At 40.0% G+C, this 22,610-nt stretch overlaps 1 protein-coding gene across 2 annotated transcripts in view; it reads right to left on the bottom strand.

The window, feature by feature from the left end:
- pcdh7a (protocadherin 7a) overlaps positions 1-22,610 on the bottom strand; it is a 52,530-nt gene that overhangs the window by 22,306 nt on the left and 7,614 nt on the right. For both annotated transcript variants that reach the window (XM_041983729.1, XM_041983728.1), the window contains one exon: positions 17,603-18,385. In XM_041983729.1, the coding sequence (XP_041839663.1) occupies positions 17,603-18,385 (783 nt within the window). The remainder of the gene's footprint in view (positions 1-17,602; positions 18,386-22,610) is intronic.

The following is a 22,610-nucleotide window of genomic DNA, read 5'->3' as shown; positions in this document are numbered from 1 at the left end:
TCATATGTTGCTGTCCTCGAGCCTAAGTGTGCGTCTTTTGTGTTGCCATGTTTAAGTCAATTCTTCCACTAGTTGGCAGTGCAAGTTCAGAGTTCATTCCTACAAGCTGACGTCCATTTCATTACACCGTCTGGCAGCGATAATGGATCGCTACTGTATAAAGTTGTTTCCAACCGCCCATCATGCCCTAAACCCTCGCTTATCTTTTCTTCAAAAGCTCGCACAACTTTTAACAGTTGTCCTCATCTTCATTCTTCTGCTGCTTTTTTGTTCCCTTCCTGATCCTCTTCTTCTTCTCTGGTTTGTTTCTTTCGCTGGTTGCATGTCAGCTATTCTGCTCAGCACTGCCTCCGTGATTTCCGGTGGTATTGCCTCGTCTTCTGCGTCAAGCGACGGATAGCTAAGCTTCCTGAAAACGAACCCAATTACTTGCGCAACCGACGCAGAAGGCGAACAAATCTGTCTGTCCATTTGTGTATCCGTCTTCTGCGTTGAGCATAAATGGGCCTTAACTGTGAAAACAAACTCTTACTGGTTGAACTTCCAATTGAATCAAGTCCCCAATTGTGTCGTGTGTATTAAGTGAGAAAACAACCTTACAGACTTCTACAGTACGAACCACAGCGCCTAAAGAACAAATGTGACAATATACTGGTATTGGTTTATTGGAAGAGGTTCATGTAAAGGTCAAAATGACAGGAACCCACTATTGGAAAACCATGTCACAAAGTTAGCTATGTCGTTACTGACTGCTACTGTAGCATTTCAGTCAAATAGCATTGTGATTTCTAGACATCAAGTATGACAATATTACACAGTATCAGCACTTTGTTTTAAAACCGGATCTAAGAGACAAATTTGTATCCAGTGTATCCAGTTTTTCCCATTATAGCCTCCATTATGGCATAAGCAAAGGCAGAAGTGTCTACTTTCTGCAAACATTTTGAACATGAAAGACTAGGTTACCCCTTTAGCATTTCTGGTGCCATCTAGCAAGGGTAGCAACCTTCAATTGACCCAATGGCTAATTATGCCATCCATGTCCATGTAATGTCCTCTTAATTGAAGGAAACATGACTGCAAGTGTGCGCATTTGTGTGAACCCCATCGCAGCCCTATCACCCCCGTGACAGACACAGTGCCACAGAAATGTCTCGGGGCACCTCGCCCAATGTCTTGACAATAGTCTCAGTGTGTGTGAGTGACAGAGAGTGACTCGGGGACACAGAGGGGGCGTTATACTGGGTAGACGGCACGCACGCAGATACTCATACACACAAACACAGAGGCGAACACACACTCACACATTAAAGAGGGAAGACAGTGCGCTCTTTCTCTACCTCTGCACTATTTCTCATTCCCTCTCTCCCTGACGCAGAGAGAGTCAATCATTCACACACTCTGTCTCCTTTGACGCAGAGGAAAAGCATAAAATAACTGCTCCCTCACTCTTACTGTCTTCTTTTGTGTTTTCGTGTGTGTATGTGCGTGCACAAATGCGGACTGTATAATTAATACAGCTTTCATTTTCTTTGAGCTATGAAATATGCTTTTGGTATGCAAACAGACTTCTTGCTTGTGAGCGTGCATTTATGTGTGCCTGATTGAGTGTGTGCGCGCGTTCAATACACCAGAGACCGAGTGCAAAGTTTGGCCATTGAGCGGAAGGAGGAGAGTTAATGAGAAAGCAGGGGAGAATCCAAGATGCTCCCATCGATACCCCCCCTCCCCCCCCCCCCCCCAACATTTTAAGAATATATGTATACATTGGGTCTTTTTTGCAATCCCTTTTGAAAATTATGGTTCAGCATCAGGGTTAAGAAGTGACTTCAGAGAAATAATTTTCAGCAGAGTTTCACAAAGCTGAGCCTCTGCTCAGGATTCTGTCCCATTATTATGCAGCTCATGGCATTAAAAAATGTTTGAAAATGCTAATTATTCCACAGCTACTTCAATAAAATAGTTCAGTAGCAGCTGAAAACAATACCGCACGTCCACACAATGGGTATATTTTTCATTAATTACTTTTACTGTTCAAATATATTGTTTTCGACTAGTGTATCAGTGATTGTGTAGCATCTCATATGGCAAAGGCTTATAGTTATTTGTATGGTGTACAATGTGCTGTAATATAGAAAAAGTAGTACGGTCCAATACCAGAATATTTAAAAAAACAAAACAACAGACACAAGGGTATTATTTTACATAGCCTAAATAACTAATTTTTCCAGTAGTTAACATTAGAATGAGAACATATATGTACTATAATGACATGCATTGAGACTTGAAACCAGCTTCACACTACCATTATTTTCTTCACACATTACTTACTATCAGCGCACACACTGTCTACAGACTGCACGTTGGCACTTCATACATTTCTTTGGTTGCGTTGGGTTTTGTTGCACTCATTTATGCGAATTCACACTACAAATGCACCTCATCTTCTCCTCGGTCTGGGTTGACGGTGTCTATGCTGGCCTTGAAATGTGCTCATTGCGCAACAGCTAGCAGAGCTCCAGGATTAAATCCCGTTGGGGAATGTTTGTGCCTATGCATGTCATCTACAGGACCTACGCATTCAGGGCAGCCATGTCCAGTATGTCATAAAACACAGCAATTGGACTGTACCATCTCCTGGTTCTGGTTTAGGGTGGAGAACTGCCTCAGCATCTCGTCAAGCACATTAAAACAGGGGTTTTATTTTAACAGATATAAGGGGGTCATTTTTACCCCCTTGGTGGCTTTATGTTTAAAGACACACAGAACTGTTGGAGTTTTCCCAGAAATGCAATGACGGCTAATTTTGTATCCATATTGCATAATACATATACTATGAGCTCTCTCCAGCCAGTAAAAGACTTTTCTTGATATCGTCTTTTTTGTTGTTCTGTCTCTTTCTCTCTTTCTTTTCCTATATTCCTCCAATAATGCGGTTTCTCAGCCTCAGGACGCTGCTGGGCAGAGACGGCTCCAGAAATGCACATATAAATGTCACAGTGCCATCAAACTGCAAAATTGTAAAAATTTTTTCATCTTACTCAAGTACTTGTATTCTCCTATGTTTTTAAATTGTTGTTTTAATCTTTTGTAAAGCACTTTGGTTCACCAGTGGGTTGTTATAAAGTGCTATATAAATAAACTATGTTTACATTTACATTAAACGAGTCCGTATCCAGAGTTTTTAATTTACAATTGAAGAAAAATTTCCACCAAAGCTTTAACAAACACCTGTTAAGATTCCATTGAGAACCAAATACTATTTTTGTCCATATACAAGCTGCACTTGTACAATGGCTAAGCTGTTTCCATCCAGTGAAACAAATTTTAAAGCAAACTATATCATCAGTATATAGGCTAAGCTGCACTTGGTAACTAACAACCTTGGCCTCATAAAAAAGAAAATGGGTAAAAAAACTATTTTTTTTTTTACAAATTGAGCAAATTGTGTTCATACTTTCATGGCCTGCAAATATTGATCATGTTTCTAAATGTTTAAGTTAATCAGCTTGGGATTTCTCAATCATTCTGTGCATGTTATATCTGTTTCCTCTTAAGCATCACAATACACCAAGCACACATAAAAACCTTCATGCAAAGCTTCTGAACATTGCCTTTTTATTGAACTTAAAAACAAAAGTTGAAAATAAAAAGTTAGGGCTATTTGCCACAGTCATGGTCGACTGTAATTTTTAACAGTTGATCTTCACAAATGTTTCATAACATTTTTAAAGCGTAAATGGTATCAAACTGTTCAATGTTTTCAGACTTGAAAGCATAGTTGAAATTTGTAATTTGATCTGTTTCTGTTCACATCCACTTAGGGCTGGGCGATTAATCGATAAAATCGATAAATCGAATTTTCCATTTCTGAAAATTAATTTTTTTGAAAATCGGGATTTTTTTCCATAGTTAGTTAGCAGCAGACTTAGCCTTCCCTCCACACCAGAACGGTGTTTGTCTGACAGATTTTCATTAAAGTGACCCTTCACTCATGCCTAGGATTTAGCTGTGTGTATAACTGCAGTGAGAAATGCTGCTCTCTATGAGATGCAGAGATCAACTTAACCCACAAACCCTAGTTAAGAGACAACCTTCATCAGGGGAATTATTTCTGCAGTGGATCCTGTATGATAAGGATCCAGATGGAAAGAGATCACGGATGCATTGTGTCGCATATTTCTATGTAAGATATGAAGTCGTTCATATGGTGGAAGAGCTATGACATTATATGCTTTATTTTTGCTAGCATTCATCTATATAAACAAAATAATTTTTTTAATAAGTTTATTTATGTTTTGTAAAAGAAAAGGAAAAAAAAATGATTAAAATCGGAAATCGGATTTGGTTATAAAAAATCGGAGATTTTATTTTTAGGCCATATCGCCCAGCCCTACATCCACTACTTCTATGTCAAAGCTGGTAACATTAAATAAGAGCTTGGAAACTCTTTAGGCCAATTTATGCTCTACACTAAAAACGGACACAGAGCTTCTGTCCGTCTCCTGTGTCCTTGTTTGTAATTGGGTCCGTTTTCAGAGAGCTCGCAGATGTGTACCGCAATGCAGCAAACAGAGCAGTACCAGTGGAAATCGTGGGGGCAGTGTTGAGCAGAGTAGCTGACGTGACCAGTAAAAAGGTACGAAGAAAAAGAAGAGGAAAGAAGAAACTGCAACACACTTTATGGCTCCACAGACCACCATCGTCACTGCGCTGCCTTTCTGAGAATGTACATTATCATTATCTCATCCACCGTCATCACATTTGCTACAGTCTAAAACTGACGTTGGAACATAGAGGTAAACTCTAAACTCTATACTGCCCTCTGGTGCATGCACTGCCTAACAGCCATGTCAAAGTAACGTGACGTGTATGTAAACGTGATGTTTAAAATTGATGTACCTATTTACACATGTAAAGGGAGCATAAGTGAGCCTGAAGAGTAACTGCCATTGTCTGAGAAAAATCATTATTTATGTTTACTTACTACTTAATAATGTTGGACATCTTATGTCATGGGTTTATTGGTTAATTTTCAGTGGAGTCAATAATAAAAACAAAGTATCAAACTCTGAGTTGGACATTCTTTTACCACAATGGTGAAATCTTTGAAATGTTTAGAGGTCTAGAAAATGCTCACGGAAATTGCAGAATTGTTTTCATTTTGCTGAAAAAAATGCTCAAATGATTCATTCAATCATTCTCTGAACCGCTTAGTCCATTAAGGGTCGCGGGCAAGCTGGAGCCTATCCCAGCATTAACAGGTCGGTTATTATTTTTTGTCAGGGCACACGTACAAAAACATTACACACAGGGTAAAGGTGCACTGTACTTGATTATAGTACAGTCCCTATGGCAGGTAGAAAGAAAATTACAAACCACAAGACCACTAATTCGTGCAAGATTTACATGACTTAATTTATGATTCGTACAGCTCAAACTCAGTCAGGCACTTTGTTGATGTAAGTGTACTTGTTAATATCTACATAAGTTAAGAGATTCTGGGTTTAAATTGGTTTCCTCACAGTCCAGATCACAGGCTCACATTCTACACAAATTCCCATATGGGAGTGGGGAATAAATTATTAAACCATTCAAAATGATTATGCCATGCTGAGAAACCATGCTTTGTAAAAGTCATTTAGACATATTTTTCTAGTAGAGAGACTCAAAAATGTAATGGAATTAACACCAACATTTCTTAAATACATCTATTCAATTAACAGTTTAGTCAACAATTCTAAAGTCAATTTTTGATCGTCCATGAAACTAAACTAATGCAGTAGCTTCCTGGTTCAAATCTAGTTTAAATGTGTCTGTGCAGGGTGGGCACGCTTGATGTCTGTGTTTTAGAAAATTCAGGGAGAAAAAAGAAAAAGAAAACTGAAAAAATGGGGGTAAAAACCCAAGGGCAGCATGTTGAGGTGAAATCGTTGATTCAACATATTTTTTGACGGAAGGCTCCCTGCAACGGCTCTGCTGGATTTAAAAGGGCCGCTGTCAGCAAAGGCTGGCATTAAGAAACACTTTCACACATCACATTCTAATCAAAGCTCGCTTTTTTTAACGGACGTAAAAGCTTTCATGTTAACACGACACCACGACCAAAGCTTTATTCACGCTTTTAAAAAGAGACTGACCGGTCAATGAGTATGTGCGTGTGTGCCTGCTCCTGACAATGCACCATATCTGTGTCAACACACTATACCTGCTTCTCATCTTACCGGCGACACTTTGTACGACTCCCCTTAACCATGCATAAATTGTCTGTGATCCCCACTTACACTGTGTACACCTGCAAGCTTGCAGATGAGGACTCGTATATTTTCCAAGCCATCTCAGGTTGTCGGCTCAGATGTGAGTATTCACTTATTCAGCCAATTAGAGGTTGCTGCTTTATCCCCATAGAAACCTGTTTTGGATCCTAATTGGAAAAAGAATTTGCATGACTTTGATTATAAGTTTTTCTTTTTTTTTTCCTTTTCGTGTATATGTGCTTGTTTTCAAGTTTAGGAGTAGATCTGAGTAACATTCAATAAAAGCGAGTTGTTTTGTTTTCCCTCTTTTCCTCAAGTGTTTTTAGTTGCCATCCTCATAATATTATTGTATTGCTGAAAAAGAGACGAGAGCCTCTTAAATAATGTATGTCTGATTTGTGCCTGTGCGGTGTTGGCCCATTAAGAACCAGCTTTATGGTAATGGTGCGCAATTACTGTGATGTATTTGGAGCAAGCCATTGATTTAAAGTGCAGTTTGAATCATCCATTTGTTTTGTGAGGTTTGTATCTGTATGAGAACAGGTAAAAAGCCCTCTTTGCATGGTGGGAGCACCTCATATGCAATGTCCATGGCAGTGTGTTTAAAATGCTGTGGAGTGTGTGATTGCATAGGCAGTGAGTATGTTTGTGGGTCAAATAGATCAAAATATTCTGCTGTCTCTGCTTCAGGGCACTGGTTATAGTTTAGTTTAGGTATATCTCTTAGTGTGTGTTTATATATTTTAGGTAGGCATCTCTCTTCTATCTGGTCTATATCTGACATCAACAGGCCAGTGGGACTTAACAAAGACTGAACAAACACACAAATCCACACATATACACTCACAGATACATTGGGAAAGGCTTGGGTCAGTGGTATAATATGGAGCATCGCTGCAGGCAGAGGTCTGCCCACTCAGATTTATGTAACTTCTTCAATAGGGCAGGTAGAAAGCTCTCATTTCTCTCTCTCTTACACACACACACACACACACACACACACACACACATACACTAAAATAGCCTGAAGAGTGTGAGCTGGCCTTACTTTTAGAGTAAAGTTCCTTCCCCTCCTCTCCCCGCTTCTTCAAACCCAAGACCCATATACCTCATTTCAGTCCTTCTCATTGCCCTCCTTCCCTGTTCTGCCCCCATCAGCTTTTACCCCCCTAGGCAATACCAAAGAATGCATACTCATTTTGTAGCTTCACATCTCCCCTTACCATTCACTGAAGCATTGCCTGCTATCTCAGTCACCTTACTTCTCTTCATCTACCTTCCCAAATCTCACAGCTTCCGCCCCCCTCAGTAATCCACCCTCTACTTTCTGCATCATGGGTACTGACCAGGGATTTCCTTTTTTTTTCTCCTGTTCTTGATACATTTTTTTTTTTCTTTTGTCTTTTTCTTAGCTTATTTCCCCTTTTTCTATCTTAATCTTGATCTTCTGATTTATCTGTCTTCCATCAACAATTCCAAAACAGATGGCTACATTTAGCCCAGAGCAAAAACATTGGCTTAGGACTACTGCACTAACAGGGCCAGTCTTTTGCACTCATGCAAGATATAATGAGCTGATACCCGGCGAGGGGTATGTGCTCTGATTCGCCACTGGCAAAAATGCATAAACCATATTGCTCAGCACAGATATTCACACCTTAGGCTTGTTCCTTGGTAGCATAATTAATTATATCCAATCAGAAAAACATAAAAAACAAAGATTAAAGCTGACTTTAACTACACTTCTTTATAACTGAGGAAAGAAAAATGGAAGGGGGTGTTAAGAACCATTTGTAGAATTTAAAGAAACTATTCAGTGTGATGGGGAAAAAAATTGGGAACCATTAAAACACGTTTTGAAAAGACAGATCCAGATGGTGAGTGATGAAAGGAGATGAAACCACTTAGCGAGAACAGAGAGATCAATCAGAACGAAGACAGACGGAGGAGGATGTCATTGACTGTGTGGGTGTGTGGATGTGTCTGGGAGGGTCCTTCATACAAGGCGATGGAAGGTTGGAAAGTGATGCATTTTTTCACTGGAGTAGTTGAACAGCACGAACTTTAATAAGACAGCGCAGGCAACTAGCACTTGGGCTACAACTAATGCACAAGATTTTCTCACCACAGATTTGTAAGTGTGTTTATTTAAAGGGCACATTTATTTCCCTGATGATTTTTCCCTCACCTTCAATGTACTATCTAATCTTCGTTCTTAAAAAAGTTATAAAGCCCAAAGATCACAACAAATGGTAATCCCTTTCCACGGAAAAAAAAAAAAAAAAACGTTTCTGCTTCTTTACATTACTTTGTAAAACATTTACATAATACCTGTCAACAGCTTAATTCTGGGGAGTTGCATCATCAAAAATTCTGAATAATCATTTAACTTATGAGAGCAGAGCACCCCTTTTGAAAGGCATGCCTTAATATGACAGGAGCTAGAAGGAAGCTTGCTGGACATACCATGAGAGGTGCTGCAGAAGGGACCAGAATGACAAAAAAATGTATTTTGAGGATTAAAACATAAAAATACAGGAATAAAATGAGGAACCTGTAAATAAACTTAATATAAGCTCTTAAAGTTTTGAATTTGTAAGGTCTGTACCAAGAATTCTGTTTGCAAATCTGTGCTCATTGGTCTGTTTGTATGCTCCTAGTCTCAGACAACACAGCATTAGATCAGGGATGTGAACTCTAGCCCTAAAAGGCCACTGTCCTGCAGGTTTTAATTGGTTCCATGCTCCAACAAACCTGAGTGAAATTTAATGGATCTAAAAGCTTGTTATGAGGTTCTGCACAATGACCCATTAATTTAAGTCAGGTGTGTTGAAGCAAGGAAACATTTGCAGGACAGTCTTCTCATGGACTGGAGTTTAAGATCCTCTCTTTAGATAGGCTAACTATGACTATTTGGTCTGCCTCTCTAAGGAATTCATAACATTCATAAACTGTTTCAGACTTAAAGGAAATTTCTAGAATAATTTATAACCTCATCTAACAAAATGACACAAACATTATGTTTGTTCCCCATATTAATAGCTTCTATACTGGGAACTGAACTGCAGCATCCAGTAGCAGGAAAAGCACCTTAAAATTCTTTCAGTCTGAGTCAATATGACTTGATTTCATAGAAACTGAATTATTCAATTTAGCCGAGTTGGGCTCAGTACAATTCAACTCAGTTCAAGTTCAATTCAAGACAATTTAAATCAGCTCAACTCAAAACCACTTTGTGCAAGTAGGATTCCTTTGTGTCAGTGGATAAAACCAGTCACAGGGCCACTAAGCTGTCTAGAATTGACGCCTTGTGCGAGAAAGAGTGCTTTTGTTTAGCAATATTGGGTAAAATTGCTCAACCCTTAGACAGCCATTAAGGTAATGCTGGAAGGCAGATGAGCTGAATGCAGAGCTGCACAATACAGAGCGGCATCTTAAGAAGCAAATAAAAGGAAGCGTCTCAGCAAGGGGCTTGCTATGTAGGTCTTTGTGTGTGCTCAAGAGTGTGTCTGTGTCAGAGTGAAAAGAGTGCGTTTGTAAGCCTCTACGATGATTCTGTGTGTGATTCAAGAAGACGGAGTGTGCTTGGGCTTGTGCACAAGACTCCATCCAGAGGGAAGAAGAGACTGATGTAAGAGATGGAAAACTTTTCTGTCTGCTTGTGTGTCATAATATTCTTATCAGACTTTGTTTGCTTGCTCTGAAAAGTGTGAGCATAAAGATCTGGGAGGGTGTATGATTATGTGCTATTATGTACACACAAGACCATGCTTCAGAGGGGTATTTGTATGTGTTAAAATCGCAAGTTTGCAGCGTGTCTCTGCCTCAGCTTGCCTGAGTGTGCGTGTGGGGATGACATTCCCACATTCCTGCCATTTCACAGGAAAGTTGAAACAAAAGCTGAAGGGAGGTCTTGTTAACATGGAACATCAGCTGAACAGTCTGTGTGTATTAACTCGTGCAAAACAGCCAAGACAAACAGGAAACCTTCAATCTCATTCCTGCTCCCTGTGATCTTGACATGAGGGGAAACTGACAATTCCTCTCCTTTTGCTGCCTTTCTCTCATTCTCTTCTCAATTCAGTCTTTCTTTGTATTTCTCTAACGCAAAACAATTTATGACTCTTTACACTAACCTCGATCCTCACCACACACCTGCCTTCACCTTTGCTTTCATCTAATCATTGTTCTTACTTCAAGTCTCATCAGAAAAGCTGAATTTTGGCACCTCAACAGAAACTCTGTAATTAAATGTTGCACTGTTGCCAAAGTAGAGAAGTTTCCACATTACTCATAGGCCTGTACTGGAGAGTATCTAAGAGCTTTTATACAAGTGTGTTAAAGTATTTGATTTAGTCTACATGTACAGTATCATTTAAATACAAAATAATGTATGATATTTCTAACTTACACTACTTTATACTTCCATTTTACTACATTTTGGAGAGGAACATTGTTATTTCTGCTTCTTTACACTGGAAAAAATATGAAACCGTGTTAAAAATTAAACCAGAGCTTTTAAAATGTCGTACTGTAAAATGTCAAATGTATGATGTCTGACTATGTTGAGGATTTTCTTGCTATAAACTTGGTTACATGGTTCAATTTCCATTAAGGTTAAAGTGATCTGCTGTCTCATCAAAAATCAATGACAAGAGGAAAAGTGCCAAAATTAAAAAAAGGGAATAAGAACATTTTTCTTCTCTCTTCTCTCATTAATCATCTTACATATTCTTTGTATGTTATTTTTCTTTGAAAAATGTTTCTTGTGTTGGGGCTATTTTTACATCCATGCTGTTGCATTAGTAAAGAACTTCCTTTAGAGTCCAATTCTCAATCCTAATAGCTTAAATAAGGACAACTATGCATAAACTGGCAGCTTGGAGATACAACTGTGCAGATGTGCAGTTTGTTCACTTCTGACATTGGTGTGTTTCAAACTACAGTAAAAGACAAACTGCTTCATTACAGGACCCATTCATTTTAACACAGCTGAGTTTTCATATTTAGCTCTAATGATAAAGGTTAATCTCTATTACCACCAATAAATAAATAAATAGATCATTATCCAAGGAACTGTGTGCTTATGCAAATTAAATATGCAATTATACTAACCTTTTTGTTCAGGGGTCTGTACAATGGCCCATGATTAGTGGGTTCAAGAGATACCTTCTGGATTTTCACTATCATGAAACAGGTTCACTTCTTAACAGCTTGTGTCACCATGCCAGCTTATACAGAAAACCAAACCTGCTTTGGAGCGGGTGTGGATATGAGATAGGCACCACTTCAGAATGAATTCACTCTCTCATATATTTCTATGTGGAGTTTGCATGTTCTCCCCGTGTATGCGTGGGTTCTCTCCAGGTTCTGCGGCTTCCTCCCACTGTCCAAAAACATGCATGTTAGGTTAACTGGTCACTCTAAATTCTCCCTAAGAGTGAGTGGGTGTGTGAGTGGTTGTTGTCTCTCTGTATTGGCCCTGTGATGGATTCGTGACCTGTCCAGGGTGTACCCTGCCTCTCACCTGCTAAATTGCTGGGATAAGCTCCAGCTTGCCCGCAATCTGTAATGGACTAAGCGGTACAGAGAATGAATGTATTATATTATATTATATTATATTATATTATATTATATTATATTATATTATATTATATTATATTATGTTAGGGTGTGGACAGTAAAAGTCTCTGTTTAGAAATATTATGTAGCGGCATGTTCAGCCCTAACAGGTGAACTGAAAAGACATTAATCATCTCATTACATGACAAATATATTTATAGTTTTTCTAGGGAATTGTGTTTCTTGGGGGAAACTACTTTAACAAAGATCACACATCTAAACTCTGCTGCACATCAAGCACAATCCCTTATGTCAACAGTACTCCAGACAACGCTGGCCTCCCAAGATGTTTACCCTCAAAGCCATTAAGACTTGCATACCCTAATTCCAATCAGATATTAGCTGGATAGGCCTGAACAAGCCTGAATCATGAAGATCACATTTAACAATCTACAGGCCACAGGGAATTCCAGTTTCAATCATCACCATCACACCTTCTGTTTTAGTGTTCATCACAGTACCATCCTGCTGGCACAAAGGGGGACCTAGGCAATACTAAACTACATGTAGTTCAAATTAAAATGGAACATGACTTATGCTGTTTCTAATGTAGGCCCACATGCCATTGCTGAATGAATGAATGAAAGGTAATATAACCGCTAATAAACAGCAAACTTATAAGACCAAGTTTTAAAATCTTGCTTTGCCTGCAGTAAACTGAACAAAAAGATGCAGAGTCTTTTTTTGTTTGGATGTGGACCATTTCAACTGGATGCAGAAATGAAAGCACCTTTGAACACTGCACATTTGTATCCATACAATGCTGGTCAAGCGTAAAATCAATGTTTACAGGGTAAGCATGTGTTCCACCTCCAGCAACGGGCATCTAAAAGAACACACATCTGTCTTTGTTTCCGTGTAATGTTTAAGCGTTTCTTCGTCTCTGCTCTTCACATACACCTCTCCCACTCTGTCTCACTTTTTTCTGCTTGGCTCATGTTCCCTCTCTGATGTCCACTGACTCACTGAGACCACGTCACCTCCCCTCGCTCTTTGTTGCAGGGTCAGTAGATCAGTTTTCAGTCTGGTTCAATGGGTGATCCATGCTTATGTTACCTCGTCCTTCTCACCTCCCGTTTACCCCATCTACTCACCCCTTGAGCATATGGCTTGCTGCATGGCCTGAACTCAGTGCAGCTTTAATAAATACATCAGAGAGCTGGTATCATCATGACAGGGGTTATGGGTCGGTTACAGCGTGCATGTATAAAGAGAAAGAGAGGGACGGGGGGGTGTTATGCGTGTGTTTGTTTCTGGTTGACAGCGCCATAACCCAAATGCATGCCACATGTTGCCACAGGAGGCAGAAGCCTGCGTGCCTGAGGGCGTGGAAAGGGTGAGTGTGAGTTTGTGACAGACGCTCATCATATTTAATCCTGGAGGGATTTAGCAGAAATGAAAAGCTGCTTTTCAATTTCATAATCCAGTAGACCTAATCTCTGCACCCGTGCAAGTCCATACAGTCCAATTAGGTAAACAAGACTGACTGGATGAGTCTGATTTGCCACTAACTGCATCTCAGTGTTGTTGGGAGTCCAGTGCTGACCTTCACTGAGCAGAGCCATGCAATGCGCATAAAGCTGCACGGTCAACCTACCTGTTTCCACTGCAGTCTTGGCCTTGTTAACAGGGCATTGATTGGACTTGGACTCATTTGTGTGAGTGTGTGTGTGGACATGGGTGTGTATCTGGTTTGATTCAGCTTTCGAGGCACCGGGCTCTCACCCGCCCCCATACGCCCACTGAGTCCAGAAAGAGAGAAAGTGCACACTACAGTAAAAGAAGTCACACTAGTGAAAATGCTGAGTTGAGAGTTTCTCAGAGGTCAGTGTGGCGTATGGAAGATGCAAAGAGAGCAGTGGTGGGCTCTTTAGATTTATAGCAGGGCATATGGCAAAGAAAGCAGGAGAGTGACAGCAAGGAGCAAAGGGTGAAAGTCAAAAGGAGAAGTGATTAGAAAGAAAAGGAAGAAGAGCTAAATAAGACTATATTACGGTGGAGTAAAAAAAGGAAGAGCAGCAGAAGGAAAATCTAAGGATATTGAAGCATGAATGCTGGATTCACTGACCTTTGTTGTGGTTGATTGAGGATAGCAGACAGTAAAGAACTGTTTCATGGTGGTGTGCGTTACATATGTGCGGCTGGACTTAGAGGGTAGAATCAGGCCACTTTTCCCATATTGGCTGCAGTGCCATGTGACTGCTGTGATCATTAATGTCTCCTGATGCCAACGGGTATCCTGATGACCTACATCTCAGCAGTCCACTCTCACTCTCTGGCTGCCACCCAAACCAGACCTCTCTATCACATGCAATTTGCCTGCCCATCCCCTCTTGGATGCATGTGTTCTAACCTTCCTCCTCTCCCATTCTCCATTAGTGTTCTGAATCCATCCTGAATACATTTCAGGCGCTTACTGGAATGAGTTTGCAGCTAAGAACTGAAAGCTGGTGCTAAGTGTCAAATTGGTTGACTCGTCTTCACCTGGCTACACACATGCTGTCAATTTAATGAAAACTTGAAGGTTTCCCCACTTTAAATTTTGTATTTGGAAAATGATTTGTGTTTTTCTGTGAAAGAATCTGAGTCTCAATGCCAGGTGACATTGAGGGTTGTTTTTCCAATAAAAGCAACTTTTTCAGAGGTTTGAATCATATTTGATATTTTCAAAATAACTTTTTTTTTAAATTAAGAAGTCAAAAAGGCAATTTAAAAAGTATATTCATTTTAGAATTTAGAATTTAGAAAGATATTAATATGGCATTCATGGCTCCGTTCAGTCTGGCACATTTGAGATTTTCTGCCTTCGTGCATTTTCTTAAAATCTTTAAAAAAACATAAAATTTTCCAGTTTTAGAACCAACTTTTATTGGCAAACTGGCCTGAACAGATTGATGGTCCCAGTATGAAAATATGACTTTTTGTTTTGTTGTCTTCTGTAGTGCAAATAAAAACATAAATAACTTTTTTTTTATCAGCACAGTTGTTACAAGGCTACAAACTCCATCCAGATATTTTCACAGCCAGCGTTTAAACCACAGCACTTTCTGTCTCCTACACTTCCAACTTTTAACTTTTTAACAGTTTGTCAACTCATTTATCTTCCTAGAGATAATTAATTAATACACAGGAAGAATTAGACTTTGGGGATTAATAACACCACATATAATATATTATATAATATATAATAATTTAGTTCAATTATTTTTTTCAGTTTGATTTGATTAATCTTATTCAGTTCCATTTAATTCAGTTCAATGCATAAACTTTAATGAAGATCACCAATTAATGTATGACTAAGATTTCTGTAAAATGAGGAAAAAAAAAACATGCAAAAGAACGGAAGAAATTTTTTTTTTTTTTTTTTTTTTACATTTTATAGAATAAATGTAATTTTCACAGCTTAAAAAAATTTTAATTTAAGACCAAATTCCAGATAAACATACTCCAGAGGTAAAACTTTACCTAAAACGTTTAAAACTTTTAGAACAAACAATATGGAGGAATATTTGGTTGAGAATAGAGATTTTTCAACAGGGTCAAATTTTCACTAACTGTTGTCACCATGAGACATCCCAAGGTGTCTATTCTTGTTCGTTTTAAAAGTTCTCCAAATTTAATGGTTGAAAATTGCAAATGATTCAGAACCTGAATAGATATGCCCTGACTTGCACACAGTGTTGTAAGATATGCACACATACCACATATGATTAGATGAACCTTTTACCTGGAAAAAAAAGAACAAATCAAATTAAAAAGTTCTGATTAAGTTGATGTCGACTGCACTACCTTTGTCAGTTAGATGAGAATTAGTCATTCCAATAACATTCAACCCTTGTTTATGTTTCATTTTTATAATATTAAGATTGACATACATATTGTTTCCCTCTCCTGAGTAAACAGCTGAGATTCAAAAGCATCTCTAAAACCATCAACCAAGCATTTTGTTGCTACTCTGAAGCAATCTTGCTATTAATCTATGAGTTTTAATTACTTTTTTTTTCCCTTAAATTAATTTTTTCTTCCTAATTTGAGTAGCCCAGTTGGACTGATCATCTACTGACTTCAGATGGAGAGTTTTTTTATGCTTTCATTGACCCAGTAAAGTAGCTTTGAAATTTAGAAGTTCTTCCCCCAACTCTTTTGCTCAAGCTTTCTCCACTCCTAACCTTTTATAAATCTCTCCCATTTCTGATCTAACGCTATTCCGATTTCTGTCGGCGTCCCAATTCCTACATTTGGCACATACATGTCACATATGACTCCTTAAGTCTATCTCACACTAGCACTCATGTATAAAATGCACATGTCTTTATAAAATAAGTAGTCCCTCCAGCACAGTGACAGGAACCCACCGACTCAAACCTGCCCATGTCGTCAAAAGTGTTCAAATTAACAAATTCTGACATTTAAGCAAACGCAGCCAAGCGTGAGCACAGAGTCTTTAACCCACACACATTCACACAGAGCTGTGGATAAAATGTAGAGCTGTGGATAAAACCACTGGCTGTTGGATATTTTGGGAGGTGGTAGGAGGGGGCACACCCCACTGCACCAGGGGAGTTAATTACCCCATGCGATCAATAATTCATTACGCTGTCAGTTTGTGTGTGTGCGACTCTATGTGTGCTGGCATGTTTTGAGAGCACGTAAGCATGAACGCCAAACTCTCCCAGTAAGCAGTTTCTTTCCCTGGGAATGGCAGATTAAGAGGATTGACTCCGTAATGGATTAACCTCCGGAGTTTGTGTGCATATGCATATACGTGTATGTTCCTGTGTGTATGTTAAACGGGATCAGAGAGCCCATGTATGAATTGATTAGCCTGAGAAGCTTCTTTCCTTCCCTTTTAATGACCACATCAGCATTTTTTTCCACCACAAGCTGGATAAATGTTGAGCTGTCTGTCAGAGACACCGCCCCTTTAAGCAGGGTTAGCTGTCACTTGGATATCACTCCTGGGAAGACTCCCCATGGACAACGGAGACCCTGCTGTGTCAGTGTGTCTACGATGATAGATGGTGCCTGTGTCTTTGTGTTATTGTCTGTGTGGGTAGAAGGGTTTGAGTGACCGACTAGATCCAGTATTTATTTGTCAGCTTTTAACTGCAGCTTCCTGAGTGAACATTAAAGGCAGTGCACTCATTATCTTTGCAACTGATATTGTTTATGGAATAAATATATATGCTAAATGGAAGAAAGGTCACAGCTTGACAAAAGAAACAGAAAGACAAAATGACCAATTACTCTGTTGGAAGAAACTGTTCGCCCACTCCTTCTGTGTCTCTGCAGTGACTGAACTCCTCAGGGGTTCATTCAAATGGTCTCACTCACATACACATACATGTATAAACAAGTATGCATTCACGTATCATTCAGCTACAGTATGGGCTTGACTCATGTGCCCTGCAGAGGTTCTTGCCAAACAGAAGGCCCATGCATACACACTCTGGCAGGAGGGTGCTGTTACACTGCTCATACGCTTAGGATAGTGACACCAACACCCAAGCACGCACACACTCTGACAGCTATTTTGTGGAGATAAAATGGTGTGTAGACATTAGCAACAAGGTGAGCAGGACGTATGTCAGCCTATGTGGGAGTAGTAGAGGATGAATCCACAGAGCAGAAAAAGAGGCAGAGATCTGTCTGAGATTTGTAGGATGACTTTTAAGAAAAGGGGAGAAGACTCAAACCAATACCTGGGTTTAAAGAGCTCTTACCTGTTTGCTGTACTTGTTCCCAGTCTGGCAGCCGTACTCTGAGCACTGGTCAGATCCTAAGGACATGGCATCTGCATTGCCGCTGCCACCACTACTGCTGCTGCTTGAGCCGGCGCTCCCCACGCATGCACCGCTGCCCACAAAAGTGTTGGAGGGAGGCAGCTCCTGGACCGCCTGGTGCTTCTTCCCCTCTGCTGGAGGTGAATGGGGCTGTAGATCCACTGCAGGGAGAGGTGAGCTGGATTTGTAGTGCCTGGCCAGATCTGGGCTTGACTGGTGTCTCCGGCCACCACCCATGCGTGGGCTGCCTGGGTCGCCGTCCACTGCGCAGTAACGGGCTGCCAGGCGTTCACTAGCACTGCTCAAATCCTCCTCATCATCATCATTGGCGTGGCGACGAAGGCCATTGACTGTGGCAATACCACTGTAAAGCGATCTGTCTGACTTCCCTCCTCCTCCAGCCACACCACCACCTCCTCCGCCACGTTTGTCCCGTCTGGGTTTACGTCCACGGTCTGATCCCCCACCTCTTCCGACCTGTGGTTGAGCCCCTGAAGGACTGAAGAAGTCTTCCTCTGGCTCCTTCTTACCAGCTTCGTAACCGTTCTTGCCCTGAGCACCACACTGCCTGGCTGTGACCACAAGGAGAATAACCAGGATGACTGCTGCGGCACCCGCCAGGATGCCGATGGCCACACTGAGGCGCTGTTTTCCCAATGCCCGCTCATTGTCTGGGTCCCCTGCGATGTCCAGTGACAAGGGGGCCATCATGCTTCGGGCCACCTAGGATGGGAAGGAGAGATGTGAAAGAGAAGTGAAATTAAATGAAGAGAAAGAGCAATAGAAAAAGTGTCCAAAGTGGTGCCTGCAACTGCATGGCACTGTGGGTGTCAGCCACAGAGAAACATCAAACAGCATCTTCATCTTAATTAAACACATCATTCTGTTTAGTGTGGGAGTTTCTCCGTTATTCCTAGTAACATCGAGTGCCACTAAATATATAATTGCTCTTGCTTCCCAGTTGCAGCATTTCAAGATGAGTCTGTAATTCTTTACTTATGATCTCGTATCATCGACAAGAAGTGTCTTAGATTAGGCTGTTTAAAGCTGATTAAAAGAAAAAGGAAACTTTGAACATTGAGGTCAGGAGCAGTTAGAAGAAGCAGCACAGGAAAAAGCAGTCAATAAATGTGAAAATAAAGGCAACAGACAGACTATGACTACACCCTCGGGCACAAACTCATCTACTGTCTCATCAATGAACAATATCCCTATTGTAAACGATTGCGTAGGTGTGGATTTGCTATCACAATTTTTATACTGAGAGCTGGATGGCTAGACAAAAAGGAGGTTACTGAAAATATGCGTGCTCTGTGCATTTATACAGCCATTCTCTTTTTGTATCTTTGCAGTCTTGAATTTGTTCTGACAGACATAATAGTTTCTTCATTGCAGGGCAAATCTGTGCAAATCCATTTGAATATCTACACTTGAAAAATGTTTTGTATTTTGGTTGGAGGTACAAGTAGCAATGATCTTCCCTTCTGAATACATATATACAGAACTGGGGGCACTCAGAAAACACACACACATGCACACAAAGCTTCTACACTAGTAGGAGCAACATTATAAGAAAAAGGGTTACGCTGAAGCACAGACAACCATTACAAGCAATGATGATTTCTTTACAGGAAACAGTGAGGCTGTGGAGTTCTGGTCTGTCGAGCCTTGCTGGTAACTTTGTGTGTGAGAGTCATTAACTATGCTAATGCATGTGCATACATGTCTACATCAAGTGGAAGCTATATGTCAGTGAGACTACTCATTCAACATACTGCACCTTGTCTCAGAGCTCACACCACAAAGTCTTTGGCCAGGCAGCGGTGGAAATAACAGACTCCCATAATCCCTGCTGCATTAAGACTAGTTGGTCTTAATGCTTGCAGGAGTGTGCAGGAGACAAAATGAGCCCTCTGGCTTTGAAATAGCCACATACAACACAGTACAAGACCCAGTATTAGTAGTAGAGCAGAGGATGTGCTCATATATACTGCACTGTGGAACTTAGCTTTTTACATTTTCCAAGACATATTAGGCTTACTCATTCAGAGCTACATTACTCACTCTCTCATCTTGTTTCCCTTGAGCTAAGAGTGACACTGTGTTATATTGCCTTGATTCATTACCATCTATCTCTGGGTTAAATTTCATTGTTTATTAGCAAGTTGTGTTAGTTCTGTTCCATTGTTCTGCTTCGACCGCAGAGTCTTTCTGCCAGGCTCCACTGTCGCGTCAACCCCACTGCTCTTTTTTTGCTTGCAGTATCCCTTTCCATTCTCATTCAGTGGAGCATCTATGGCACAGCGCTTCCCTGCACTATGTGCTGTATTGTGTGAGCAGACCAAATAGGAAATAGAAAGGCAGTGTAATATGTATGAATACAGTACTTTGCAAAAGCCTGGAGCCACCCCCTTATTTCTTCATACATTGCCAAGAAAATATTTGTGTATTGTCTTCCTCTTGTGTAATTTCCTCAGTTTATTCTGAGATATGCCAAGTTTCAGGTAATAGCTCTTTGGAAGTCAACTTTTTGCTGTACAAATACTATTTAGTGCCAGTGAAGCAGTTTTACCAATAGATAGATAGATATGGATATCAAGTATTTTCATGTACAAAAAAGCTCTTTTGCAGACAAATCATTAAATACATTTGCACAGATCACCTCGTATGCATGGATAAAACTATGTTTACGCACAGATCAGTTTACAAGTGCATGAGGGCTTTTGAGACTCTTAACGCTTCTGGGAGTCTCCCAGCTTTATGCATACATGGTGCGTTTAAGTGCTGGTGGAAAGCCGGGTCATCTGGATTTTCATCAGATTCTTTTCTCCAGTTATTTCAAAGTGGGAAAAATCCTTTCTATGATAGATAGATAGATAGATAGATAGATAGATAGATAGATAGATAGATAGATAGATAGATAGATAGATAGATAGATAGATAGATAGATAGATAGATAGATAGATAGATAGATAGAGAGAGAGAGAGAGGGAGAGAGAGAGAGATGTGGACAAATATGTAATGATTTTTCCAAAGTTGCCAGTAAGAACATTCCATTTAAAAATGTTTCTTTTGTTTTCCTTACATGTAGACACTAGTTCATCTCTTGAGTTAGGTACCTTGAATAATTAGTCAGTATAAAGTAGCTTCAAAAACTTAAACCTATTTCTCTACAAATATTCAGGTACAGGGACTGGACTGAAAATAAATAGGCCAATGCCAAAGAAAAAGAAAAAAAACAAAAAACAAAGAAAGACCTTCAAAAATGCAGAAAAAAGTACTGTTAAAACCACTTAAAAAAAGAAATAAAGAGGCTGGCTCCTTGGTAGCAAAATATTAAGAAATCAGGGTTACCTCAAGCTGCACCAGACTGTATTATATGACCATAAGGACAGAGTCTGTGTGTGTGCAGGCATATGTGACATACAAAAAAAAAAAAAGGTTTTTGAGGGTCTACAGTCCTGAGACCACGCACATTTGACTATGTGTGAGAGGAATAGACACAACACCATCTACAACCTCTCTACAGCCATCCAAGTTCAGACCTCTATGCTTTATGTGTTTACAGGCGCATACCAGAGTGTTCAGCAATATATGCAGCCACCTCCACTCCTGCATTTGAGCACATCCCTCTGATGCATCCCAAAATCCCAGAGGATTCATCCATTCTGCTGCATGCGCTTTGCTTTAGCTGGACTTAGCATAGCTTTCTACCAGCTCCCCTCTCCTAGGATTAAGTTATCACCATGTCACTGCAGATACCCGAGATGTGACGGAGACAAGGAACTCCCCCATGACCACACTGCTGACCTTAGCTCGCAGAGTCCCACATTTTAACCATAGCTTGGTGTATTCCCATCTCCCCAGAAAAACAGAGTAGCAGTTTTGTTGCTGTTAGCTCTTATATTAGAAAATAAAACTGTACTCAATAAATCAAGAAATACAAAGAAGCATGTTAAAGTATGATTGCTTCAAGTCGTCATCAGCTTGACAATACTGCATATCTCTGATATGCAAAGTGCCTTAAAGGTTCCCAAATGACAGCAATGACACATTAAGTCTGAAATGCCAGTTCTGTCTTCCAGGATCTCAAACTCTGCCGCATAATATTGCAGATAATTACCAAACATGTGGTTCACCCAGTGCTGTTGGATGGAAAAGACTGGAGCAATTTTCTGCCGCGGTGCTGCAGCAGTAGCAGCCGTTTTTGTTCCCTAATTGCATCTGGCACCCATCCACCATACGCTTTGACTTCATTATGAGATGGAGGTATTCTCTCTTAAATTACTTCTACTCAATTACTCTGCCAAGTTCCTCCCTACAATCAACCTAAACTGTGCATATTGTTATCAATGACAGCTGTTATACCAGCTTGGACTTATTACGCTATATTGTTTGAGTCAATAGCCCCGGTCATTTAGACACACAGCAGATAATTTTACCTATTGTTTAACATCTTACCCAGTGTTTTGCTCCAATTTTAATCTGCTTGATTATTGTTTTTGCGGTTTTGTTTAGTGTTACATGTATAAAATGCTCTTCTTACTGACTCTTCTTTAATCCTTCAACTTCTGTCTTTACTGGCTCTTATATCATAAATTGTGTAAACTTATTTTTACATGAGGTAAACAAATGCTCACAGCTTAGGTTTATACAGAGGTTTTGGGGTTTCTTCTTGCTCAAAGGCAACATTTAACTTTAAGTTTCATTCAAAGTTAGGACAAAGACTATTCAGAGGGCCCACAAAGCACAATTTTACTGTCCTTGCTGTATGACTGTTCAGAATAGCTACACTGACCAAAAGTACAACACAAAACATAAGCATGAAGACTCAGAATGTAGTTTAAAAGGGGTGGATTAAGAATGTTCATTGAGATTTGCATCTTGCCTTCATAGGGAAATATTCAGGGGTGAAAAATAAAGGCACCACTCAAGTAGCAGTTCCTGC

This window comes from Melanotaenia boesemani, chromosome 4 (genome assembly GCF_017639745.1).
Source record: "Melanotaenia boesemani isolate fMelBoe1 chromosome 4, fMelBoe1.pri, whole genome shotgun sequence".
Taxonomy (NCBI): domain Eukaryota; kingdom Metazoa; phylum Chordata; class Actinopteri; order Atheriniformes; family Melanotaeniidae; genus Melanotaenia; species Melanotaenia boesemani.
Note: the sequence above shows the minus strand (reverse complement) of the source record. Positions and strands in the feature narration are given on the sequence as shown.